Source organism: Tetrao urogallus, assembly GCF_951394365.1.
Source record: "Tetrao urogallus genome assembly, chromosome: 31".
Lineage (NCBI taxonomy): Eukaryota > Metazoa > Chordata > Aves > Galliformes > Phasianidae > Tetrao > Tetrao urogallus.
In genome coordinates, this window is record NC_136844.1 from 3,136 (window position 1) to 28,551 (window position 25,416).

The 25,416-nt window shown below is 67.2% G+C and overlaps 1 protein-coding gene across 1 annotated transcript; it reads right to left on the reverse strand.

Annotated features, from left to right (window-relative positions):
- Positions 1-466: 466 nt before the first annotated feature.
- On the reverse strand, positions 467-24,400 carry KMT2D (lysine methyltransferase 2D; the record flags this gene model as incomplete). Its single annotated transcript, XM_079547801.1, has 53 exons — positions 467-559; positions 673-781; positions 870-943; positions 1,197-1,482; positions 1,579-1,709; positions 1,824-1,960; positions 2,098-3,268; positions 3,642-3,989; positions 4,062-4,213; positions 4,600-4,775; positions 4,853-4,934; positions 5,031-5,181; positions 5,269-5,433; positions 5,511-5,651; positions 5,731-8,655; positions 8,740-8,972; positions 9,086-9,152; positions 9,307-9,394; positions 9,504-9,627; positions 9,781-11,786; positions 12,132-12,283; positions 12,361-12,534; positions 12,770-14,464; positions 14,607-14,657; positions 14,739-14,812; positions 15,096-15,364; positions 15,462-15,546; positions 15,855-16,025; positions 16,175-16,279; positions 16,686-16,760; positions 16,935-17,124; positions 17,264-17,388; positions 17,560-17,676; positions 17,756-17,899; positions 17,977-18,195; positions 18,300-18,344; positions 18,432-18,541; positions 18,773-18,937; positions 19,011-19,192; positions 19,320-19,424; positions 19,515-19,625; positions 20,019-20,132; positions 20,254-21,098; positions 21,178-21,312; positions 21,509-22,389; positions 22,516-22,682; positions 22,767-22,881; positions 22,953-23,118; positions 23,238-23,400; positions 23,508-23,614; positions 23,783-24,012; positions 24,116-24,242; positions 24,352-24,400. 53 exons carry the CDS (start codon positions 24,398-24,400, stop codon positions 467-469), a joined length of 16,122 nt encoding a protein of 5,373 aa, XP_079403927.1.
- Positions 24,401-25,416: the final 1,016 nt, after the last annotated feature.

A 25,416-nucleotide genomic window follows, 5' to 3' on the forward strand; every position in this document is an offset into this window, starting at 1 on the left:
TTACCTTGGTAATTAGCGAGCAAATATTAATTCAGTTTCGTGGGTTTGGTTGGTTGGGTTGTTTTTTTTTTTTCTTTCTTTCTTTTTTTTCTTTTTTTTTTTCTTTTTTTTTTTTTTTTTGTTTTGTTTCTAAAAAATAAAAATCCAATCCTCAGCCAAGCCGGCGGCTCCCAACTCGTTGCAGCTCCCCATTTTTGGGGGGGGGGGGGGGTGGGATACGGCTGGGGAGGGGAGGCTTGCTGGACCCCCCCCCCTTTCATGTTCCTTGCAGGACGAAGCAAAGAAAACCCTGAGTTGTCCGTCCGTCCGTCCGTCCCGCTCGGCCCTCCGTGCTCCCAGCCCTCCTGGCATCTCCGCAGCCCCGATGCAGGCAGAGCCCCGAGGCCCCCAGCTCCATGTTGGCGCCACGGACGACGTGGTTTTGTTTCGTTTCTGTGATTTCTTTCTGTTTCCTCCTCCTCCACGCTTAATTCATCCACTTCCTGCAGTTCCAGGCTCCGCAGTGGCAGGGGATCTTGTGCTGATCGTCCTCAAAGTCGAACTGGTAGTCGTAGGTGAGCTGGGGGGGGAACAGGGAGTCACGCGCTGCTGTACCCCAACATCTCAGCCCTGCGTTCCCCCCCCCTGAGGCCCCCAGACCCCCTGAGCCCCCTCCCACCCCCTCCTCCTGACCTCCTCCCCTTTGGGGATGCGCCGGCTGGAGATGATGATGATTTTGTCCTCCTTGTCGAAGGTCACGACTTCGGCCACGCAATTTGGGGCACACGAGTGGTTGATGTACCTGGGGGGGGGGTTACAGAGGTATCAGCACCGGGCGGGGGGAGGCACCGGGGGTCCCTCTATAGGGGGATGCGTTGTTCTGTGCTCACCTGGCCGGGCCCCCCGTCAGCGTGGCGTCGATGACGTGTTCGTTGTTGATACGGAACATGTAGATGCCACGGTTCTGGTGAGGAAAAAAGGGGGGGGGGGGAGGAAGGGGGTCACGGCTGCCCTGAGGTCCCCTCATCCTCACAGAGCCTCTCTGTCCCCCATGCCCCGATCAGAGCCCCCTGGCCCAGACTGGAGACTCTCACGTCCCGATCTGAGACCCACCGCTCCACACCAGAACCTCCCTGTGCCCCACCAGACCCCCACCCGCCCCAACCAGCACCCCTGCGCCCCACTGGATGCCCCCCCCCGCCCCACCAGACCCCCACCTGCTCCTCGTAGATCTTCTCCCGCCGGTTGGCCACCTCGTTGCGGATGATGGTGCCAATGTACTCGATGACCATGGTGTGCTTCTCGATGTCCTTGGCGGCGTAGAGCCCCAGGCCTTGGATGCGGGACCGCGCCAGGTACACATTGTTCTTCCATTCCGTCTTCAGGCGGCGGTACTGCGAGGACTTGGAGTGCACAAACTGCTTGCTGTACGGCGTGTTGGTTTCGCCCGTGAAGGTGCTCTGGTAAGCCTTGGACATGCTTGTGCTGTTCAGGGTGTGCGGCCTTGGGAAGAACCAGAGGGGGGTTGGGTCAGAAAGGAGGGACCCCCCTCCCCCCAAGGATCCATGATGGCAGCGGTGTGGCCCCCCCACAGCTCACCGTTTGTAGTGGGTGAGGATTTTGGGCTCGGCGCGGGCGCAGCCGGTGGGGTTGATCATCAGCGGCAGCTCCATGAGCGGATGGCGGCCGTAACGGAACAGGTAGTTCTGGCAGCTCTCCACACCGGGCAGCTGCAGGGAGGGGGCAGAAGGACCGGGGGTCAAACAGCAGCACCGCGACACCCCAGCAGCCCCTCCCTTCCCTTCCCGATGCGAGACCCCCGCCCAGCCGGCCCTGGCACCCACCGACTCAGCGATGCGCAGCACCGCGTGCACCGTGAGGCCGAAGAGCTCCTCGCCCTTCAGATACTCGGGGAAGAGCCGCAGCATGTCGGCCTCCTTCCTCATCATCGCCACCGGCTCGATGATCCGGTTCCACACAGCTGCCAAAAGGAAAAGGCGCTGAGCCACGCGCGGCACAAAACCACAACATCGCCACGTCCTCCCCTTCCCCGCACGACACCAAGCCCAGTGGCCTTGCTGGCATAGAAGACGGCAGCGGCGGCTCCCCATTGCTCACCCTGCGGCGAGGAGTCGGAGAAGACCAAATCCTCCAGGCCCTGCTCGATGACCTGCACCACGAACTCGGGCCGCCCGTTGTTCTCGCAGATGGTGCAGCGGTAGCAGCAGCGGCGGTTGTTGGTGCGCAGGCTCCAGTAGATGCGCGTGGCCTCGTAGCCCACGGGGTAGAGGGCCGTGACGCTGTGGAAGTCGGCCATCTGATGGGGCAGCAGCTGCCCGATGGCGTGGAAGACCAGGCCGCCCACTCGGAACATGTGCAGCCGCTCGCCGCGCTGGATGATGCTGGCGATCTGCTTCACCTCGTCCCGCTCGATGTAGACGCGCCGGAAGACGGTGAAGGAGCTCAGCTCCTGCTCGCAGGGCCCCTTCAGCTTGTGCAGCGGGCACAGCATGGTCTTGTCCTTGAAGAACATGCACTTGGCGCGGATGGCGCAGGCGAAGTGGTAGACGCTGGGGCAGCGGATGCGGTTGCAGCTGTTGGTGGCGCCGGTTTTCTGGCACAGGGAGCACTTGGTGAGCAGGCCGCGGTGCAGGGCCACCTCCACGTTGATCAGCGCCCCTCCCTGCGTCTCGTACACCTCGGTGGACCACAGGGCGCAGTTCAGGTGGACCCAGAGGTCCAGGTCGAGGTTGAGCAGGCGGGCCGGACCGTCCGTCGCCCCGTCGCCCTCCTCGTGGCAGAAGCAGCAGCGGCGCAGGTCGCGCGGCACCTTCTCGGGGCGCAGCGTGGTGCCCAGCTTGTCGATGAACTCGGCGATCTCTTTGTCGCCGTCCCGCTTGGCCCCCCCCTTCTGGATGGTCACCAGGAACCGCAGCCGTTTCCACCTCACCCCCTTCCACTTCTTGAGCCGCGGCCGCGCTTCGTCTCCGTCCTCCGGCGGCCGCGAGCGGGGCTTGAAGCGGGGCGGGGAGTGGGGGGCCGCGGGGCCCTCTTCCCTGGGAGCCGGAGAAGGGGCGGGGGGCAGCGGCGAGGAGGGGGCCGGGGGGGCTTCGTGGGCGGCCTCGGGGTCGGGGACCCTGGCGGCCTCAGTGGGGCTGGATGGGGAGGGGACGGAAGGGGACAGGGGGGGCGAGGGCTCCTGGGGCATCACGGAGAGCTGCCGCACGTCCAGGTTGGAGACGTTGTTGACGTAGCCGTGGTGCAGCGTCTTCTCAGGCACGGGGCTCTCCTGCAGTGTGGGGGGCGGGGGGTCAGAGCACCCCCACGGAGTCCCGCTCTCGACCTCCCCATACGACACCCCGCAAGGACCTCAGAGAACCCCGCAGCATTCCCAACCCTGCGAGGAGATTCTCGCCCCTCCTGTAGCGACAGGGGGCCGCCGGGACCTCGGCGCCTCTCCCCAGGGAAACCTCAGTCCTGCAGAGACCCCCCACCCCTCAGCCCCCCCTTCCCGTGCCCCCTGCAGCCAAAGCCTCACACAGACACACACAAAACCCTCTGCCATTTTCACGGCACGACCACAGCCCCGTGTTGACCATCCACCCCTCCTCTGTGGTCACAGAGACCCCTGTCCCCCCCCCCATCCTGGGGACCCCGCTGACCTGTCGGAGCAGCGTCAGGAGGTCCAGCTCGCCCTTCAGGCTGTACCCTGGCAGCACTGCATCGAACTGCTTCAGCCACTCAGAGCTGCTCTCTGGCACCTTCCCGGCCAGCACCACCTTCTCCTTGCCACCCAGCATCCCTGCAAAGAGACAGATGGTGGCAGAGAACCCAGCACGGGGAAGGGGGGCGCAGGGATAAGGCAGATGCTCACCAGCCATGTCCGTCTCCACCTTCTTAGCCTCGACCACGGCTGCTCGCATGGGGCCATCAGGGAACAGCACCTCGTAGGAGCTGGGGATCTTCACGCTCAGCAGCTCAGCCATGGCCACCATCACCCCGTTGAGGTTCTGGGGGAAAGAGGGATGCAGTGGGTCCGGGTGTCACGGCCTGGGGACCCCCCGTCCCGTCCCTTTGCTCACCTTGGCAGCTGCTGCAGACACCGTCAGCATGACGGACACCTCGCTGCTCTTGCCCTTCTCCCACGGGGCTCCTGGGCCGGTCATCCCCACCTTCCCTGGGGGTGCTGCCCCAAAGGGCTCCGTGGCTTCAAAGGGCTTCGTGTCGGGGAACACTAGGACGGGGAGAAGGGGTCAGAGTCACCCAGATCCCCGCTGCCCCCAACCCCCCTAGATGCCCTGGGCTCCCCCTGGCACACTGCTGCAGCAGGTCCTAGGAGACCCTTCTGCCTCACTTTGTCCCTCCTGGTCTGCAGAGCCCACAAGTTTGCTTCACAGTGCCTCCGTTCCCCAGAAACGCTACTGGGAGGGGGAACCTGTGGGCCTGCTCTGCCCCCCTGCTCCAAACACACCACAGATCCCTTCCATGCACCCCAGTCCCCAAGAAACACCACCAGGAGTGGATCCTGGGGGATCCTCCTGCACCACTCCTGCAGGTCCCTAAACCCCATAAATCCCTTCCAGGTGCTCCAATCCCCCCTCCTGCCCGGTCCATGCCCACCTGGGATGCTGGCGCGGGGGATGATGGGGATGATGGGGGACAGCACGCGCTCCTCCAGCTCCGGTTTGGCCTCACTGAGCAGGGGGAAGCGCAGCAGCTCCTCGCCCAGCACGCTCTCAGGGGACGAGGCAGGGACGATGCTGTCGGGGGAATCGCTGTCATCGTCGCTCTCCATCCTACGGGGACACAGACGTCACAGCCGCACCAACACCCCCCGCAGCAGGGCCTGATGGCACCCACGGGGACGGCTCACCTGACATCCTCAGTCTGGTTGTGCGGAGGGGTGGGCAGAGCTGCCAGCAGATCCACGCTCTTCACTTCCACAGCCGGCGTGTCTGCATAGGGATGGGATGAAGGGGATGAAGGGGATGAAGGGGCCGGGGGGCAGGCGGTGTTATGGTGCTGCAGCGCCCTGCACCAGCCACGCTCACCTTTCTGGGGCTCACGGGCCGAGTCGGCGTCCTTGGGCTGCTCACCCATCTCCTCGGCAGCCGTGACACCGTTCACCATCTTCTGCTGCACGGAGGGGGGTGGCGTGGGGGGCAGCGAGGAGGGCGGCGTGGGTGGATTGCTGAGGTTGTTCTGGGGGGAGAGAGGGGAGCGCGAGAGGGTCGATGTGAGCCAGGGCTGCCCCGGGTCGCAGCGGAGGTGCAGGACAGCCCCCCTCACCTTGGTGAGCAGCTGGGAGTAGTAGTCGGGCACACTGTCCAGCACGGCGCTGCCGAAGGCGCCACGCAGCTGGCTCTTGCCGTTGATGGGGCTGCTGCCGAAGGGCGCGAAGAGGCTGAAGTTGGCCGTGATGGTCGGCTCAGTCAGAGGCAGCAGAGAGAGCTCCTGGGGCAGGGAGGAGACGCGGGTTGGGAACGGTTCCGTGCCAGGGACGCGGTGTCCCCCAGCCCGCCGCCCCATACCTGCTTCAGCTTCATGAGCGCCTCCCCGGGGCGCAGCCCCTCGTCCTTGCGCAGCTTCTTGCGGGAGGCCGGCACTCTCTCGTTGCCCTTCTGCACCCGCTTGGGCTTGGCGGCCACCGGCTTGCGGGCGATGGAAGGGTCCTGGAAGGCAAAGAAGAAAAGCCATGCGGATCCCGGCCCCAGGACCGCCCCGGCCCCCCTCCCGCAGCGCCCCGCTCACCTCCCGGCCCAGTGGCGCAGGTTGTGGCCGTGGCTCCATCCCGGCGCCCCGGTTCTCCGCGTGCCCGTTCAGCTCTCCTGGGCACTGCGCTGACAGCTGCACGTTCTTGGCCCGCAGCAGCTTCTGCAGCAGGAGGTGCCCAGCCTCGGAGCGGCCACCCGGCACCAGCGGGCCGCTGCCTTGGGCAGCCCCAGGCTCCCCGTTGGCCTCCGGTTTGGCCACTTCATCCCCATCCATCTCGCATTGCACCACCGCCGCCGCCTCCTCCTTCGGCTCCTGCTTCACCAGCACCCGGGGGGGCTCGGCCCCATTGACGCGGGTCTCACCGGGGTCGGCTGGGTCTGCAGCGGGCACCTCGGGGTCCCAGCGTGTCGCATCGGGTGCCAGCCCCTGTTCTGTGGGGCTGGGGGCCGAGGCCGGGACCCCCGGTGACATCTTCTTTGGCTCTTGGGGACTCTGCTCGGGGCTGGCCAGCTGCAGGGGGGCGCAGCCCACAGCCAGGGATGAGGGCGCCGGGGGCGTGGGGAGCTGGACGAGGCCGGGCTGGGGACCACGGGCAGCCAGGGCTGCTTGCACCAGCTCAGCCAGGGGCTGCTGCGGTGCGGGGGGCTGCCCTCGTGCCCCCTGCTCCTCCGCCGGGACCCCCGCCCGGGCCTGGAAGAGGGGTCCCAGCGGGCGGGGGGGCTGACGCGCCTGGGAGCCGTGCTCAGGGGGCTGCCCAGCAAAAGGGCCGGGCTGACGGAGCGCCTGGCTCTGCTGCAGGAGGCTCTGCTGGTGCCGCTGCACCAAGAGAGCCTGGAGCTGCTGCTGCTGTTGCGGCGTCAGGTGCCGCAGCTGGGGGTTCTTGGCCAGGACCCCCTGGAGCTGCGCCCGGATCTGCCCCATCAGCGGCCCCGGGACCTGACCCAACAGACCTGGGGGCAGCGCGGTGGCTCCGCTCGGCTGCGTTACCGGCCCCGCTTTGGGGCTCTGGAGCCGCGGGGGCTGCGGTTGGCCCTGCTGGGTGCCCACCCCCCCCTTACCCGGCTCTGCAGCCCCCGCCGGGTCCCCGTGTGGCTCAGGACGAGGGGCCCCTGGGCTCTGCGGGGGGACGAGCAGGGCGCCCGGGGCGGCAGCTGCCCGCAACCCCGGCTGGGTGGGCACGGAGCCCAGGACCCCCGGCTGAGGGGAGCCCAGGAGGAGCTGCTGCCCTTGCCCCAGCTCGGCCTGGTGTTTGGCAGCTTGGGGCTCACCCAGCCCTGCGGCGCTGGGGGGGCCCTGCTGCTCCCCTCCGTGCAGCTGCCCCCCGCTCTCGCTGCCCTCGGCAGGCAGAGCGCCGCCCTCCGCTCCTCCGGGCTGCTCCTTGGCAGCCAGGACCGCCGGGGCAGACTGCATTCCCTGACTCAGGTGCAGCACAGAGGGGGCCTGGCCCATCGCCCCGTGCTGCGGAAAGTGCTGGATCGGGGGCTGCCCCTGGCCCAGCCCCAGGAGGCCCTGCTGGGCTGCTGCCCCCGAGTTCTGCTGCTGTGGGGCCAGCAGCGCCCGCGCCTGCCCCAGCTGCTGGGACAGCACCAGCCGGTGGCCCAGCATCCCCGGAGTCTGCGGCGAGCCCAGCACCCGCTGCTGGTGGGGGGCCAGCAGGACCTGCCGCTGGGGTGCGGGGTGACCCAGCACCGCCTGGTGCTGCAGCCCTGGCCCATGGCCCAGCAAGCCTGGCTGCTGCTGCTGCTGCTGCTGCTGCGGGGAAAGCTGCTGCACCAACAGGCCCTGCTGGCTGCCCATCAGCCCCGGCTGCTTGGGCACCATGGGCTGCCCCACGGCCCCTGGTTGCGGGGTGGCTGCCGGCTGCTGCTGCTGCCCCAGCAAGCTGGGCTGCCCTACCATGGCTGCTGGTTGCATGGAGCCTTGTCCCATGAGGCCCGGCTGCTGCATTGAGGTCTGCGCCATGACACCCTGCTGCTGCTGCTGCTGCACGGAGCCTTGTCCCATCACCCCTGCCTGCTGCATTGAGGCCTGCGCCATAACGCCGGGCTGCTGCATCGACGTCTGGGCCAGGAGCCCTTGCTGCTGCATGGAGGCTTGTCCCATAACACCAGGCTGCTGCATCGGCGTCTGTGCCATCATGCCAGGCTGCTGCATGGAGCTCTGTGCCATCACGCCCTGCTGCTGCATCGAGCTCTGTGCCAAAACGCCGGGCTGCTGCATTGCTGCTTGTCCCATGACACCTTGCTGCTGCATGGATGCTTGTCCCATGACACCGGGCTGCTGCATCGTCTGTGCCATGATGCCTTGCTGCTGCTGCTGCATGGATGCCTGTGCCATCATGCCCTGCTGTTGCATCGACGCCTGTGCCATGACGCCCTGCTGCTGCATTGAAGCCTGGCCCATCACCCCTGCTTGCTGCATCGACGCCTGGCCCATAACGCCCTGCTGCTGCTGCATCGACACCTGCCCCATGACGCCTTGCTGCTGCTGCTGCAGTGACACCTGCCCCAGCATGCTCTGCTGCTGCTGCTGCAGCTTCTGGGCCAGCTGCATCCTCTGCAGCTGCCTCTCCTGCATCAGACGGCCGTCTGCGGTCAGCCCACGGAGCGCGGGGTTCCCAGAGAAGAAAGCATTGGAGGCGCCGGGCACCGGAGCGTTCCCCACTGCCTGCTGGCCCATGAAGGACAGCCCCTGCTGCACGGCCATGGACACGCCGCCCTGGGGCAGCCGCAGCCCCCCGGGCTGCCCCTGCTGCTGGCCGAGCCCCTGGGCCCCCACCACAGCCCCTGCAGGCTGCTGGATGCCATGCGCCGAGAGGAGCTGCCCGGGGAGCTTGGACACGAGGCGGGGGCTCTGCGAGGGGCTGAGGGCCATGACGGCCGAGGCTTGGTGCTGGTGCTGCTGCTGCTTGTTGCGGTACTCGGCCATCAGGTTGGTGTGCTCCTTCTGCTGCTTCCGCACCTGCGGGGGGGGGGGGGGCCGGCAGCGCGGCGTGAGCGGCGGGGCATCGCCAGGGACTCGAGCCCACCCTCAGAGCCCCCCTACCTGGTCCAGCTGCTTCTGGATCTTGCTCTGCTGCTCCGTCACCAGCTTCAGCTTCTCCGCATCGGCCTCGGGGAACTCCCGGCCGGCCTTCTTGGCCGTGCGCTGCTTGGCGCAGAGCGCTTTGCGAGACTTGCGGTGCGCGCCGATCTGCTCCTCCAGCACCTTCAGCTGCATCTGCAGGAGCTGCTGGGTGTGGAAGAGCCACTCCTCGTACTGCCGCTGGTCGGCCTCGTCTGCGGGGGGCACAAGGGGGCTCAGCTCAGCAGGGTCCCAGCTCCGGAGCCCGGCTCAGCTCAGCCCATAGGGGAGGATGAGGCCCTGACCCCCAGCCCCGCTCAGTACTCACTGATGACGCCTTGAGCAAAGGTGGGAGGGTTGGGGCGAGGCTGGGCCGGGTCAGCGCCGCTCCGTTCCTGGAACAGAGAAGGACGTGAGCGCTGCACCCCCTCCTCCGCGCCCCATTCCCTGCCCACAGCCCCCAGTTACCCAGGGAATACAAAGCTGCCGGCCTACGCAGCTCCAACCCAGCAGGGACTCCGGCACTGAGCCCCGCTGCATCCCACTCACCTGCCCGCTCCCCGCCAGCATGTGGTTCTGCATCTCTGAGGCAGCCGGGCCTCCCGAGAGCCGCTGGGCCAGCAGGGAGACCTGTTGCCTTTGGGGAGACAGAGAGAAAGGAGGAGACGCAGAGATGAGACAAGGAGACAAAGGATGAGATGCAGCCGACGCGTCCCACCCGCCCCACGCCCCGCTGCGCCCCTTACCTGTTCATCCCCGGGGCCACCCCAATGCTGCCCTGCGCCATCACCTTCTTGATGCCCTTCAGTGCCACCATCTTGGCTTTGGCGATGGGGTCCATGATGTCCTCGGCAGCAAACTTGTCCAGGTCTGCGAGAAGAGACGGGCTGGAATCAATCCCTGTCTGCAGTCACCCAGGGACGACTCTGCGAGTCCCCAGGCCGGGCCGCAGCCCCACATCTCCGACCCACAAGGGTCTCTGAGAGGCAACCCCACCACCCCGAGGACCGAGGCAACACCTACCCGTGTCTGGGAAGAAGCTGTTGGCCAGCTGCTGCTGCATGACAAGCTGGGGGGGCTTCAGGCCCAGGGCGGGCGGCTGCACCCCGGCCATCGGCTTCTGCACCAGCACCTGCTGCTGGCTCTGCTGCGGCTGCGCCAAGGCCACCTGCACGCCGTGGGGGGCAGCCAGGACGTGGGGCTGCCCGGAGGCCATGCCCATGTGGGGTCCCAGCGCCGGGCCCTGCTGGGGGTTCCCGAGGCGCGGGGGCTGCGGCGGCATCAGCTGCGGTCTGGCCACCAGCCCCAGCTGCAGGGGGGGCTGCGGGGTGCCCAGGCGGGGGGGCTGCGCCTCCAGGGGCTGCGTGGCTGCGTGCAGCATGGGGTGCCCAGGGGCGGGGAGCTGCGCGGCGCCGCGCGGCAGCTGGGCAGACATCTGCTGCTTCTTCTGCAGCTCCTTCTTCTCGTGCTCCAGGAGGTCCTCAATGAGCAGGGGCAGCTCGCTGGCCACCAGGGAACTCTCCATCTTGTCCAGCTCGTCGGCAGGCGAGTGCCGGCTGCTGCCCAGCCCCAGAGCCCCGCTGTCCAGCTCGAATTTCTCCAACAAGGGGTTGCTCTGGCTGCCCAGCTGGGCAGGGGCCAGCCCACGCCCTGTGCCGCCATACGGGTCCTTGTCCAGCGTGGAGCCGCTGTTTGGGAAGTGAGTCAAGCCGAGGCGAGCGGGGCCAGCACCGGGGCTCAGAAGGGCCTGGCTGGGTTTGAGGCTCAGCCCCAGTGACGCAGAGATCTTATCCGTGCCCTGCAGGGCCTCTGACTTGACAGGGAGCCGCTCGGAGCTGCCGGCGGTGAATTGACAAGGCGAGGTCTTCAGACACCCATCCTCCAGTTTGGGTTTGACGTCGGAGGGCGGCGCGGCCGCCTTCGCCTCCAGACTTTGTGCCTTGAAGGTTGGGTCCGGGGGCAGCGCGGCGCCGGGCCCCAGCCCCTCTTTGGGCACATCGCGGTCCTCCGCCGTGGGCGCCGCTTCTTTGCCATCCCCGGGGTCGGGGAGCTTCAAGCTGGGTCCCGCTGGCTCCGTCTTGAGCTGCGCCTCGCGCTCAGCCTTTTCGTTGGCCGACTCGACCAGGCGCAGGTGCTCGTTGAAGATGTCCTTCTTGTCGCCGGTGTCCAGCTCGGGGTCGGTGTAAGCCAGCAGGTCGAACTCGTCGCCGTTCAGCAGGTCGTCCAGGTGGGGATCCGCCGTCTCCAGGCTGTCCAGGTTGCCCAAATCGTCGTCCCCTTTGGCCACGTCCGGATCCAGGCTCAGGTTTGCCAAATCGTCGTCGTCTTCCAAGTCCTTGTGGGAGCCAAAGTCGTCGTCCAAGTCGGGCTCCACCGGCACCTCGCAGGGCAGCCGCCCGCCCTCCAGGTTCAGGTGGCTTTTCCCCGGGGCCGGAGCCGCGCCGTCCTTGGTGCCATCGGGGCGCAGAGCAGAGCCAGAAGACAGCGGGCGTGGGGGGACGTGCTGCAGATCCAGGCCAGGGGTGGGCAGCGGGGCGGGGGGCGCCGCTTTGGCGTGCAGCTGGTGGTGGCTGTTGCTCATCTCGGCGCCCTGCGGCGACGCGGGAGGCAGCGGAACCACCGGCATCTTCTGGGGCTGCAGCGCCGGGGCAGGGAGCGCCTGCATGGGCACCACCGGGGCGCAGAGGGGCTGCGGGGCGCCCTCCTCACCGGGCAGGAAAAAACGAGGCCGGGGAGGCTGGGGGGTGAAGGGGGAGCCCACGATCCCAGCGGGTCCCTTCTGCACGTTGTGTCGCAGCTCGATGAAGGGAGCACCCAGGGTGCCGGGGGACGCGGGCACCGGCTCGGCGGGTGCTGGTAGGCGGGCGCCCAGGCTGCCCACGGGGGTGCTGGCGGCCGGGGGAGCGAAGCGGGAGGCGACGGGAAGACGCAGGGCTGCCTGCTGCTGCTGCTGCCAGAGGTGCTGCTGCGGGGACAGCGCCGGGAAGACTCCACGGGGGTAGAAGGCCTGTGGGGGCCCAACTGCCGCCCTGCAAGACAGCGCGGTGTTGGGGTGCTGCCACGGCCCCAAACCCATTGCACACACGGCACATCCCACGGCATCGTGACCCTGTGGCACCGCGTGGCCCCAAACCCACCGTGCATGGGATGCCCCATAGTTGTCTTGACCCCAGCGGCGCTGCTATGGCCACAAACCCACCGCTCACGGACACCCCGTGGCATCCTGACCCCCTCGAGGACCCCACAAAGCCGCCACAACCCCATCTTCCCACATCAAATCCTACAAACGCTGCCGGCGCGCACCTCTCTGCCCCCCTCATCCCCACCCAGGGGAGCCCCCAGCCCCGCTGCCTGCCCACATCCACAGCTCTCACCTCCCATTGATGTCCATCGCAGCCGGCGTGGCAGCTGGCGGGGGCCGGGAGAGCCTCTCATCCTGCACAAACGTGGCTGTCTGCACCATGACGGAGCCAGGCAGCTTCCCACTGCTGGCTGCAGTGGCCAGCGTCCCCAGGAGACTCTTATCCTAGGAGAGAAGGCCGCGGCATCACCCCACACATCCACCCCCAACTTCCATGCTGCGTCGCCGTGCCTCCACCCTACCTGCGGTGGTTGGTAGGTGCTCATGGTGCGGCTCAGCTCGTAGGGCTGGCTGCTGGAATCAGGAGCCCAGCCTGATGGGGACGGCGTGGCGGCTGCTGCTGCGCTCTCCTTCTCCTGCCGCAGGCTGTTGCGCTGGATCTGCTGACGGATGAGCAGCTCGCGAAGGCGCTGGCGCTGGGAGGACGCAAACATCGGGGGTGAGGAAGGGCGCAAAGCGAGACCCATCCGTCCCAAACCACGCACAAAGCAAGAGCAGACCCTCAGCTGTCCCACCCCACCGCCCCCCCCTGCTGCCCTCATCCCCTGCGTGGCTTTGGGGATCCATCACCCACTACAGAGACCCACGTTGCTCCCTCCCAACCCATCCCAAACCCAAAGGGATGCAATGCAACCGTCGGTGAGCCCTCACCTGCCTCTGCTTCTCCAGCTCCGACTGACTCATGGTGCCCACAGCGCCGTCCTGCCCACCAGGCAGCTCGGCCAGGTCACGGTTTGGGGGTGCCGAGAGCCCCGCAGCCGCCTCCTCCCTCTTATCAGCCCCCACTGCAGCTCGGGGCAGGAAGGCGATGCTGGCATCTGGCTGCTGGGGGGCAGCGGGGGGCTGCTGGGGCAGCACAGAGGGCGGCCGTAGGGGTGAGAGGCTGTAAGAGGGGTCAGAAGCCCCAGTGCCCAGCGGGCTGCTGGCTTGGTGGAAAGCAGGGGACGAGGTGTAGGCTGAGCTCTGGGGTTTACCGGGGACAAAATGGCTGTTGATCCCATGGGGTTGGTGGGACGGGGAGCCCTTGAGAGGCTCGGAGACGGACGGGGGAAAGGTGAAGCGCATGGGGGGTTGGCTGCCTGGGAAGACGCTGGCACCGGGGGAGCGGGTGAAGGGGGGCTGCTGCCCACCCGGTGCCTTGGCGTGGGGCTCACCTGCCAGGGTGCCCCCAAAGCCCCCCGTGGCCGCCGGGCTGTGGGACAGCGGTCCTGGCTTGAAGCCTGGCTCCGGCATCTGGGGCCGAGGGGGTTTGTGCAAAGGGGTGAAAGGATCCCGGGACTGAGGCCGGGAGGGAGGCTGGGAATAGGGATCCGGGGACTGGAAACGGGGAGTGACGGGAGACTGGCAGAAAGCTTCATTGGAGAGGGGCCGGGGGGTGAGCGGGGACTGGGAGCTGGACTGGGACTGGGGGCTGGCAGGGACACGGGAAAAGGGCTCCGAGGGCAGCGAGCGGGGCGGCAGGGAGCAGCAGGCATCAGCAGGGGGCTGCGGCCGGGGAGTCAGCGGGGGCTGCGCATAGGGGTCCGGGTACGGGGACTGGCGGTAGAGATCGGGGTGACCGGGGGGCGAGGGGGCCAAGGGGTGGGGGTCGGGGGGCCGGTGCCCCAGCCCTGGGCTCTGAGGCTCTACCTGAGAGACCCGAGGGGTCATGGGGGCTTTGAAGACATCGGCGGCCTTCAGCTCCGCAGCGGAGAGATGAGGGCCACCCGGGGAGTCCCCGTAGCCCATGGTGGGCGTATAGCTGGGCGAGCAGACCCCCAGGCTCCCACCTTCCTCTTTCTTCACCTCCAGGCCCTTCTTCTGCTCCCCAAAAGGAAGGGGAGAGAGCAAAGCTTCGGAAGGACGGGCGCCGGGGCTCCCCGGCACCGAGAGGTTGTCCAAAGAGGGGCACCGGGGCTTCAGGAAGGGGTCGGGGGTCCCAGGTTGGTGCCGGGGGGTGCCAGGAGGAGTGGGGTGGAAATCAGAGGACTGGGAGCCAGGGACGGAGCGGGGAGCGGCCAGGGGTTGGCTGGGGAAGGGCTGGAAGGCGGCGCCTGAAGTGGGGCTCTGTCCCAAGGGGGAGGAAAAGCGGGCTTCCAGCGCGTAGGAGGGCGCAGCACCGTAGGGGTCGTGCGAAGGCACTTGGGCAGGGGACTGGGGCGGGAGCTTGAGGAAGAGCTCGCTGGGAGACTCTGGCCCCCCTCCTCCAGCACCCGGCTTCAGGAAGCCCTCGCCCGCAGCAGGGGGGCTGCTGATGTAGACGGGCTGCGTCCCTGGAGGCACCGGGATCCGCAGATGCAGCGAGGGTCGCTCCGGTTTGCGCAGTCCCTCCCCTTTGGTCTGCTTGTTTATCTGGCTCTCGGCCTGCTGCAGAGAGAGCCCGGCCATCAGGGCAGTGCGCCCACCCCCCCTGCGGGGCCGGGGAAGGGGCTGACGGGGTAAGAGGGGCTGCACCAGGTCCCCCAGGGCTGGGACAGGGCCGCCGGGCACCTCGGGCCGCAGCACGTACCTTCTGCACCTTGTTGATGCGATGAGCCGCCCGGTTATCTTTGGCCTTTTGCTAACAAAAACACGAAGGCAGCTGACACGCGGCCCCGGCAGCCCCTGCGCCCCCCACCCCCGTTGCACCCCGACCACTCACCAAATAGGGAGCTTTGTCTGCAGCGGGGACTTTCCTCCAGAGCTTCATGATCTGCTTGCAGCGGCTCGACCAGTCTGGGAGTCCGGTAGCAACAGAGGGCACAGGAAGAGGAAAAAGTCAGCATTAACCCATGCCCCGTGAGCCCCCCACCCAGGACACCTTAGGACCCCCCTCGCCTTCCGAACCAACACCAAGGAGCTGGCACTGAGTTCCCCAGCACCGCTGCAAGAAGGTCTTCAGCCCCGCAGCTGTACAGCAGGGGGGTTTGTTCCTACAAACAGGGACCACGCCGCAGCAGATGGCTTTGCTCCTCCAAACGGGGCCCACGGTGACACATCGCATCACGACCCATCCCACCCCGCACCCCCTCCAGAGCCCTACCTGGATAATCCTGCTTCAGGTTGGGGAAGTTCATGTTGGCGTAGAGCACTGGCGAGATGGTGGAGAGCTCACCCAGTTCCTCGTCCTTCTCCCAGCGCTGCAGGCTGCGCTGGTTGTACGACAGCCCATCGCCCTCCCCCTCTGTCGTGGGGGTTGTGGGGGTCGAGGGGGTGGTGGCAGCAGAGCTGCTGGCCCAGGGGCTCTCGGGCTCACAGTGGTCCGGGCTGAAGAAGCCGCTCCGCTCCCTGCGTGGGGAGCAAAGAGTCAGGGAGAAGGGAAACCCCAATACTGCGTGTCTGCCCCCACGGTGAGGGGCTGCCACCTCCCAGGGCACCCACGTACCGGTTATCGAGGAACGGGGACTGGCAGACTCCCGAATAGGAATCCAAGGAGACAGAGCCAGAGAGCGAGCCCAGAGAAACGCTCCCTGCCAGCGAAGGAACAGCACTGTTAGACCTGCTGTAAGGCTGCGCCCACACCAGGAACCTTCGCACAATCCCAAATCCCAACCACGCGCCCCAAAAATGCTTTCCACCATCCAAAGTCCCCTCCACGAACCCCCAAAATCCCTTCTGCAACAGAAAATCCCACCCATCTGCCTTCGCAAACCCTTTCCAATTCAGTTCCTAAAGGAACGAGGAAAACCCAGGATCTCAGGACGCAGAGCATCCGCTCCCTGAGCGCAAATGGGGGGGAAGGAGTCCTGCCCCCCTCCCGCACCCTGTGTGCACCCACCCTGCCCTGGCAGCTGGAGCTCTCCCTGCAGGAAGGGGCGCTGGGCCCGGCCGGGGTCCTGCCCTGCACCGCTGCCCTCCACGCAGTTGAGGGGCTGCTCCCCACGCTCAGCAGAGCCCAGCACGTCCTTGAAGAGCTGCTGCACGTCTTTGCTCTCCATCTTGGGCAGCTCTGTGAAGGGAAAAGAAAGAGATGAGCCCCAAAACTCACGCCGAGGGGAGCTGAAAGGAGCCACAGGGATGGCGCTAGGGGGCATCTCGCTCCTCTTCTCCCCGCCTAGTGGGGAGGTGGGGATGGGGAAGGCGGTGGTGGGCCCTCACCCTCCGTGGGGATCTTGTCAAGGTCGGAGCTCAGCGCGCCCTCCCCGGGGGTGGCCGGCTTCTCAGCGTCCCCACGGTTTGGGGAGTCCTTGGGGTCATCGGTCCCTGCAAGGAGGGGTTGGAGTGATGCCCTCAGACCCCCATGCTGGGACATCCCCCCCCCCAGGCTCGGTCCCACTGCCACTCCCTGCAGCCCCTAAAACCAACTCTCAGACCCCCAGGGCAGGAGGGCGCCACACCGCCCGGGGGCGCTCTAGACAACACTCTATGATCATCGGAGCTTCGAGTCACCCTGCGAGACCATAGAGTTCAGCCTGGAAATCCCATTCAGCCTAGACTGTACTCCGTACCATAGAGCAGCCCCATCTCTATGGTGGGAAATGCTCCAGCCCTCCTCCCAAAGGCCGCAGGAGGACTTGGCCTTGAGTCTGGTTTGCTCCCAGCTGGACTCACTCAAACTTGGGGGCCTGGGAGGATGGGGGGTGGGGGGGATTGGGGTCCCAGGGCTCACCCAGGTCTTCGCCCTTCGTGACATCCTTGCCGTCATCGTCCAGAGCCGTGGCACTGCCGTCTGTGCTGTCATCCCCTTCCAAGCACAGAGCTTCAGTGAGGCTGGGCACCTCTCTGGGGGGCCACAACCCCCCCATCTCCTCCCAAACGCCCCCCAGCACCACTAGATATCCATTCCCCCCTCCCCCCCAGCCCTATGACTTTATCAGCCCCTCTGAGCTGGGACTCACGTTCCCCGATCTGGACTCACCTCGGGGATGAGTGGGGGTCTCCCTCCTTTCCAGAGGGGTCCCCTGCAGAGCCCCTGCCACGTTGGGGTCCCCTTTGTGCCGTGGGGCACCCTGAGCCAGGGAGGGGCGGGCAGCTCCGTCCCCAACACCGCCCGCTGCCAGCAGCGCCTTCCGGCTCAGGTCCATCAGTGCCTTCCCAAAAAAAGCCTCCTGCAAGGTGGGAGCCCCTGTCAGTAACCCAGCACCCCTGTGCCATCCCATCACCTCCACCCTGGCCAGAACGGTTCTCCCCCATCTTTCCTATCCCCATTTGTTCCCACCCAACCCCATTTCCATCTGCCCATCCCACCTGCAGGTACGGAGGGAACATGTCTTCCAGTTTGCTCTTTTTCCGCGCACGGCGTTTCTTTTTCTCGTCCCCCTCAGCCGAGCCTGGATCCAGGCCACCCTCTGCAGGGAGATCCCCTGGAGCTCCTACAAACAGCATTACCACCCCTGTTACCACCTCTTCTCAAGGCTGCAGGAAGAGCTCGGGGATGGCGCTCTCACAGCACTCCAGAATGCACCCTCCAGCCTCTCTCCATCCCTGGGGATGGGGGGGGACACCATAAAGGGGGGTGGGGGGCAGGCTCTGTGGGTCCCTACCATCCTCTGGGTGCCCCTCTGCGCTCAGCCCCTCACGTCCCACTTCAGCCAGCACCGCTGGGACCTTCTTCAGGCGGGTGTGGGACTTGCGCTGCCGCACCATGAAGCCACCGATGCCTGGGGACAGAGGAGCACGCCGAGGTCACAGCGGGTCCAGGGAGGCGTGGGGCTGCGGGCAGCCATGGGCAGCACTCACCAGGTCGGTAAGGTTTGCGCTTCCTCTTCTTGCATTCATCCGGGTCCTCCAGCCCCTTCCCCGAGTCCACGTCAGCCCCCACGTCGCGGTCGGGGCTGGCTGGAGCCTCCAGCTTGATCTCACACTCCATGTGCTCCACTCCCACTGTCAAATGGGGAAAGCGCATCAGCCGGGTTCTCATAGCGCCCCTTCCCCCAACTCACCCACTGGGGAAGGCGCACCTTCAGCCTTGAGCAGCTCGTCGGCATCCAAGTCGCCGTCCTTCTTCTCATCGGGACCCAGGGGGTCTCCCCCCTCCAGCCCCCCATCCCCATTCAGGGCACCCAGACGAGGGGCTTTGCGCTGCCGCCGCTTGTGCAGGGGGGACATGGTGAGGTTGCGCAGCACCGCCATGCCCGTCTCCGTCAGCCAGACGCCCTCGAAACGGAAATACTGGGGCTCTGCGGGGACAAAAGCTGACGTTGGTGGGGACAAGAGACAGCGGGGGGCACAGCCAGGTCCCTGCAGGGCTGACGGCACCCAGCGCAGCACCACACACACGTACCCGGCTCCTTGGCCTTGGCCAACATGTCTGGCGTGGGCACAGGCGCTGCAGGGGGTGAAGCAGGCAAAGGTGAGTCCTTGGCGCCCCCCGGCCCCCAGCCCCACGGGTTCCCCCCCTGCCCCAGGCGCTCACCTGCCGGTTTGATCACGTAGGGCTGGCAGGCGCTGCAGTCGAAGCCTTCATCCGCTGCCTGCTCCACCTCCTCCTCGGTGAAGAGGCTGTCGCAGGCCGCGTGCAGCCACCTGCGGGCAGCAGGGAACCATCACGCACCCCAGCCACCCCACGGAGCAGCCGCCCCCACCGGGGAGCTTTGGAGCAGAAAAGCTCTGGGCCCAGACCCCGCAACGCTCCCTCAGCAGGGCACCCCTGCGCAGCTCCAAAGCAGCCACGCGACCAACCCAAGCACCGACCGCAACTAATGGGGCTGAAAGCCGCCCCCGACCTCCCCCAGCCCCACGTGCCGCAGGGCTCACCGATCGCAGTGGCGGCACTGGATGAGCAGGTCGTCCTCCACGTACTTCTCGCGGCAGAAGGGGCAGACGACGAGGCTGGCGCAGGGCGCGCAGTGCGTGTAGTTGTTCTGCCACTCGCAGTGGAAGCCAGGGGAAGCTGCCCCGCACTGCACGCAGCACACGCACCTGGGGAAAGGGCAGGGCGTTCAGCACCGGCCCCGCGACCTCCCCGCGCTCCCCCCGGGGATCCCTCGAGCACCATTTGCACTTCCATCCGCCTTTGGGCACGGTCTGCAGCGGCGGGTCCAGGCAGTAGGTGTGGTAGCTGATGTCGCAGTCGTCGCAGAGCAGCAGCCGGGACGGGTCGGAGGCTTTGCCGCACACCTCGCAGACGATGCACTCCACGCAGCGCCAACCCTTCAGCAGCATCACCTTGGTGATCTGAGGACAGCAGGGTGAGCACAGGGCAGAGCCGGCGCGGCACGGCCCCAGCCCCAGCCATAGAGAACAGTCTGGGCACAGCACCGACCCCCCGGCTGCCCCAGAGGCCGACCGCAGCCCCGCTCACCTTGCTGTTGACGCAGTAGGGGTGGTAGCATTGGGAGCACTGTGAACACGCCAGCAGGTGACCCTCGGCGCCGCGCCCGAAGCTGCCGCACACCACGCACATGTCCTGCAGCACGGAGGGGTGAGGGGAGCGGAGGGGGGATGCAGCCCTGCCTCCCCTGCTGCCCCCCCTGCTGCCCCGTGCCGCTCCGCTCACCTGCATGAGCACAAACTTGTCGGTGTTGGAGAAGAGGACGACCGTGTTCTGCATCGTGTCGTCGTCATCTTCATCCTCCTCCTTGCTGGGCGAGCTCTCCACATCAGCGAGCTGAGGGCAGACAGGGGGCTCAGGCCTAGGGACCCTCGCCTGCTTGCCGCACAGTTTGGTGGGCAACAGCCACAGCGCAGGGCCCACAAGGACACGGACACGGACACACACACACACACACGGACACACACACACACACAACAGCATCCGCCCTCTCCCCAGGGGCCAGCTCAGCACCGGCCCTGTTCTGGTAGGACGAAGCCCCCCACCCTACAGCGTTGCCTCCAGGACCCCAGCCCAGCCCACATCGGAACCCTGAGGGCTCCCTGAGTCATTCCGAGGGACTGGGACGGAGGGGATGGGGATGGAGGGGGACACGCTCTGCTCTCAGCCCTGCTACCCAGCAGCTCGGGGACACCCCAACCCCCCACCCTTACCCCAGCCCAGCCTTACTGCTAAAGTGTCAACAGACGAGGTGGTCGACTTCAGGCGCGCACGGCCCCGGCCCCGGGTGCCATGAGACCCTCCTCGGGGGCGTCTCCGCCCAGGGAAGCTGCTGCTGCGACCCTAAGGCCAAGGGGAGAGGAGGGTTATAGCAAGCTGGGGGTGACCCAACCAGAACCCCCCGCAGCCCCCATCCCACCCCATCGCCCCAGTGTTGCTGGGCGGGCTGGGGTCTCTCCCATACCTGCTTGACACGGGAGCGCCCCGGGGAGCTGCGCCGCCGGCCCTTGTCTGCATCCCCTTTGGCTGCTGGCTCGAAGAGCAGCGAGTCGTCGGTCTCAGCGCCCATGGGCAGCGACCCGGCGTCCTCCTTCTGCAGGCTGGCATCGCCCGAGGCCGGCCCCAGCTCCAGGGACAGCGAGCCCCCACCTTCGGGGTCTGGCGAGCCCAGCAGAGGCTCTGAGCCAGGGAAGCTGCTGCTCGTGTCCCCCTGGCTCAGGTTGGAGATCTCGTTGAGGATATCGGGCCGAGGGCGCAGGGTAGGCGGCTCGGGGCCCCCCTCGTCCCCACGTTCCAGCAGCTTCTCCCCAGCCGTGCACACTTCCATGGGAGTCTCGAGGCCCAGCTCCTCTGGCTCCAGGAGCAAAGGGGATCCCTTGGATTCAGGGTTCCCCCCCGCCCGCCCCTCTTCCAGCCCGTCCTCCTCACTCAGCGGTGGGGAGCTGCCGCTGGTGCCCTCCCGCTCCAGCCTCGGTGCTTCTTCTTCCTCCTCCTCTTCTTCCTCAGGCAGGCCCTGGAAGGGCCCCAGCTCTGGGGGTGGGCTGGCACGGGGGCCATCTCCAGGGGGGCTTCTCGCCGAGTCGCCCTCTCCGCCGCCCGTCTCCATCTCCTCATCCTCGGGGGGCTCGGCAGGGGCCGGGGTGCAGGCAGGGGAGCCCAGAGGGGGCGGCGGGGAGCCGGGGGGCTCCGTGTCCATGGTGGTGCCGGGGCTCCTGGGGGGCTCAGGCAGGGCGGGGGGCTCAGACACATCATCCTCTGTGGCGTGAGGCGAGGGGTCTGGAGGGCGGGCGGGAGAGACGGCGCAGAGATCTGGGGGTTGGAGATGGGACAGTGATGATGGAGCCCCCAGCAGAGAACCCCCCCAACCCCTGCGTGCCCCCAGACCCACCTGGAGGAGCGGGGGGCGGCAGTGCCATCTCGGGGGGCAGCAATGGCTCTGGCTCCAGCTCCATCTCCTCTTCGGGGGGCACCTCTGGGGCCAGCTCAGGGGCTTCCTCTGCCGCAGCCACCTCGGGGAGGAGACCTGCAGGATGCGGCGTGGGTCAGGGGGGCCACAGGAGGCCCTACACCATTTGGTTTGGACGCCCAGCCCCTCACGAGCCCCACAGCACGGCATCAAATCATGAAAACAAGCAACGGACCAAGAATCCCAAAAGTGAAACCCTCTTATCCTCAGGGAACAGAGTGGGAAGAGTGATTCACTGGGGGTCCCCACTTACCTGGCGGTTTGGGGTCCTCCTCAGCAGGCTGCTTGCAGGGGAGCAGATCTTCAGGGTGCAGCTCTTCAGGGGGTGGCAGCTCGCTGCCGGGCGGCTCCTTGAGCAGCAGCTCATCAAGGGGTGCTTCATTAGCAGGCAGTTCATCAAGGTGCTGCTCGCTGGGGGGTGGCTCATCAGGGGGCTGCTCAGCGAGGGGCAACTCATCCAGCAGTGGCTTTTCGGAGGGCAGCTCCTCGGGGGGCCGCTCATCAAGTAACTCCTTTTCAGACGGCAGCTCAACGGGGGGCTGGTCATCCAGAGGGGGCTTTCTGGGGGGCTGCTCTTCGAGGGGCTTCTCGTCCAGCGGTGGTTTTTCAGGGGGCATCTCATCAACGGGGGGCCGCTCGTCCAGGGGCAGCTCGTCAAGAGTAAGCTCAGCGATGGGGGGCTGGCTGGGGGGAGGCTTCTCGAAGGGCAGCTCGTCGAGGTGCGGCTCGTCAGGGGGCAATTCCTGCAGGGGCACCTCGCCCAGGGGGGATTTGCCGAGGGGAGGTGGATCAGGGGGCAGCTCATCCAGAGACGCTCCGTCAAAGGGCGCCTCGCTGGGGGGCAGCTCGTCCAGGGCAGCGCCCTGGGGCAGCAGTTCATCAGGAGGGGGGTCGCCGCGGTGCAGCACGTGGGGCGGTGGCTCATCGGGGGGCTGCGTGTCGGTGGGCAGCTCGTCGGGGAGCAACTTGTCAAGGGGCGGCTCTTCGGGGGGCGCCTCGCTGCGGGGAGATTCCTCACGGCCCGGGGGTGTCTCCTTGGGGTCCCCCCCATGCTGCAGCTCCTCGCTGTGCCCCTCGGGCTCCAGGGCAGGGACAGGCATCTCGGCCGGTTCGCCGCGCTCAGGGGACGTCAACCTGGACGGGGAGGAAACACGGCGAGGGGGGGGTCAGGACCGCAGCCCCCAGCCCGTTCTCCAAGGCTGCGGGAATCCCACAGAGGGGGCACAACCAGGACCCCGCCGTCCTCTCATCCCAACTCACGCCTGGGCGGGGGGCTCCAGCTGTGGGGCTCGGTCCTGCGCCCCCTCGGCTTCCTTGGCCGCACGCCGCTGCTGGCAGCCCTCACACACCGAGAAGCTCTGGTGCCACTGGCAGCCCGGGTCGAGCTCCGCCGGCCGCCGGCCGCAATCCGAGCACAGCCGGCAGTTCTGGGGGACACGGGGCACATCAAGATGGGGGCGCAGGCAGCCCTGCGTTCCCCCACAAAGCGGGGACAGGGCGGCAGGGCGCACCTTGCACTTCCAGGAGTCGGCAGGGACGCCCTCGATGGCCGGCTCCATGCAGAAGGTGTGGTAGCCCTTATCGCACGCCTCGCACACCAGCATCATGGAGTCCTCGCCCGGCTGCCTGCGGGGCACAGCAGGACGTCAGGGCCACCCTCCCACCCGGCTCCCATCCCCGCGGCGGGGGATCCTCACCTGCAGGTCTGGCACACTTTGCACTCTGGGCATTGCCATCCCGCGCGCTTGCGGGGCGTCAGGGCGACGTCCAGGCAGGAGCCGTGGTAGTGCTGCCCGCAGCTGGTGCAGAAGAGCAGGTCCCGCAGGTCGCCCGGCCCGTCGCAAACCACGCAGCGTGCGTCCTCTGCGCCGGAGAGAAGAGCTGATGGGCACCAGCAAAGCCGGCGCCGCGCCAGCAGCCGGGCCCGACTGCGCCCCCGTAACCCCCAGCCCCTCGTTCACGAGGCAGAAAGCAGCACGCACCCATCTGCACCGCATCGCCCAGGTGCTCCGGACACAGCAGCCGCAGCGTCTTCATAGACTGGAAGGAGCCACTGGCAGCAGCACAGGGGAAGTGGTAGAAATGGGGGCAGGCGGCCGCCCGGCACGGGATGGTGGCCCCCATCCGCTGACAGTGTTCACATTTCTGCAAGCGGAGCAGGCAGGGATCAGGGCCGAGCGCCGCCGCCCAACCCTCAGAGATGGGTCCAGGCTGAGCTCCTGCCGCCCAACCCTCCCCCAGAACCCACTCACCTGTGAGATCCCTGAGAAAACGGCTCTGCCCACGCCGCTCAGCCCCGCTGCGTCCTGCTCCACGCCAGCAGACCAGGCTGCACAGCAGCGGTGAACCCAGCAGTGCCCTGCAGGGAGAGGCATCAAGGGTGGGAACCCCGGGGGGAACCAAGGATGGGGGAACCCCAGGGTGACGGCAGCACCACGGGGACCACGAGATGGGGGGATCCCAGGGGGCCACGGGATGGAGATGACCCCAAGAAGGGGTCACCGAGGTGCACTGGGGCCACACTCACCCGTCGGCTCAAAGAGCTGCACCGCTGTCACCCGCTCCGAGAAGCCGATCTGCGCCAGCTCATCGCCCACCGGCCCCAGCTCCGGGGGGGCCTTGCCGGGACCCTCGGGGGGCTGCTGCCCCCCCAGCCCTTCCAACCAGTCAGGCGCCGGCTCAAAGCGCTGCAGCTCCCGCTGCCCGTGCAGGCTCCAGTCCCCACAGTTGCAGAGGGCGCAGCGGCGGGTCGGCGTGCTGGGAGGGACGGAGGGCATAAGGGACACACGGAACCCCCCCCCTCCCCCCCCTCACCCCATTACCGGCCCCACGTCGCCCCCCCCAAACCTCCCACCCTCACCTGCTGGCCCCGCCGGGTCCCTTCGTGTCTGTGCTCTCCGGCTCCGGCCCCGCAGTCGCTCCTTCTGGAGGTTTCAGGGGGTCCCCCTCAGAGCTCCCCATCTCCTCCGAGGATGCGGCCGCATCGGCTGTGGGGAAAGCAGCCATCAGCACAGGCAGGGAAGGGCATCCCGACCCCGCGGGGCTGGGGGGCAGAGCGCCAGGCCCCCCCCCCCCAGCATTCTGCCACGCGCTCACCTGGCGCGTCCGCGTCCTTGTCCTCGCTGCGCGGTTTCTGTTCATCCATTCTGCCTCCTGCGTCCCTCTGGAGAGGCCCGCGGCTGCCAGGGCACAAAAGCCATGAGCTGGGGGGGGGTTGGGGGGGTTACAGAGCCGTCCTGCCCCCCTCCCCCCAAGAGGGCATAAGAAGAGCATCAGCCCAGAAACGAAGAACCAATGGCTTCACATTCCCTCTCTCAGACCCTCTGCCCCGTTCCTGCACCAAGCAGCAATCGGTGCACGTGGCCAGGGGGTCCCTGAGACCCTTTGCCCCGTGGAGACCACCCCCCGACACCAAAGCCCCCCCCCACCCCTCCCAAAGACCCCCAGGTTGGGGTGGGCGCAGCACAGCGATATCCAGGGAGCAGCGCAGTGTATGTAGGGCAGCACAGTCCCATCCCCCCCCCCCCCCCCCCCAACGAGGCCATGCAGATCGGGGTCTTCACTAAAGCTGGGAGGGGGAGAATTCCCCCACCCCACTCCCCCCAATGTTTGGGGGGGGGTCACCGGGACCCCTGCCACAGAGCCACCCATGTGCACCCACACAGACACGTGGGCTATGAGGGGCAAAGTGCTCGAGAAGAACCAGCACTGTGCTGAGGGGGGGGGGCAGAAGAGGAAAGGGGAGGGGAGCACAGTGGCAACAAGAGGAAACCCCCCCCCCCCCCCCCCCCCAAAAAATAGTGCCCTGGTGCCTCAGTTTCCCCAGAGGCAGCGCTGACCCACCAGGTCCCTCCTCATCCCATCAGGGCCACGAGGGCCATGTGAGCAAAACCTACTGCAGCACTGAGCAAAACACATGGGGGGGGGGGGAGGGGGGCACCCCAAATTTCTGGGCAAAAAGACTCGAAAATGGCCCAAATCACAGCGAGCAGCAAAAGCAAATGGCCCTGAAAAAGGGGGGGGGGTGGGGGGAACAGCAGGGAAGCGGCCCTGCAGCTCCATAAGGGACCCCCACCCCAAACCCCACCGATCCAGCAGGGTCCCCACACCCAAAATGCTGCACCCACCGGGGGGGTCCCGCTGGGGAGCCGGGCCCAAAGA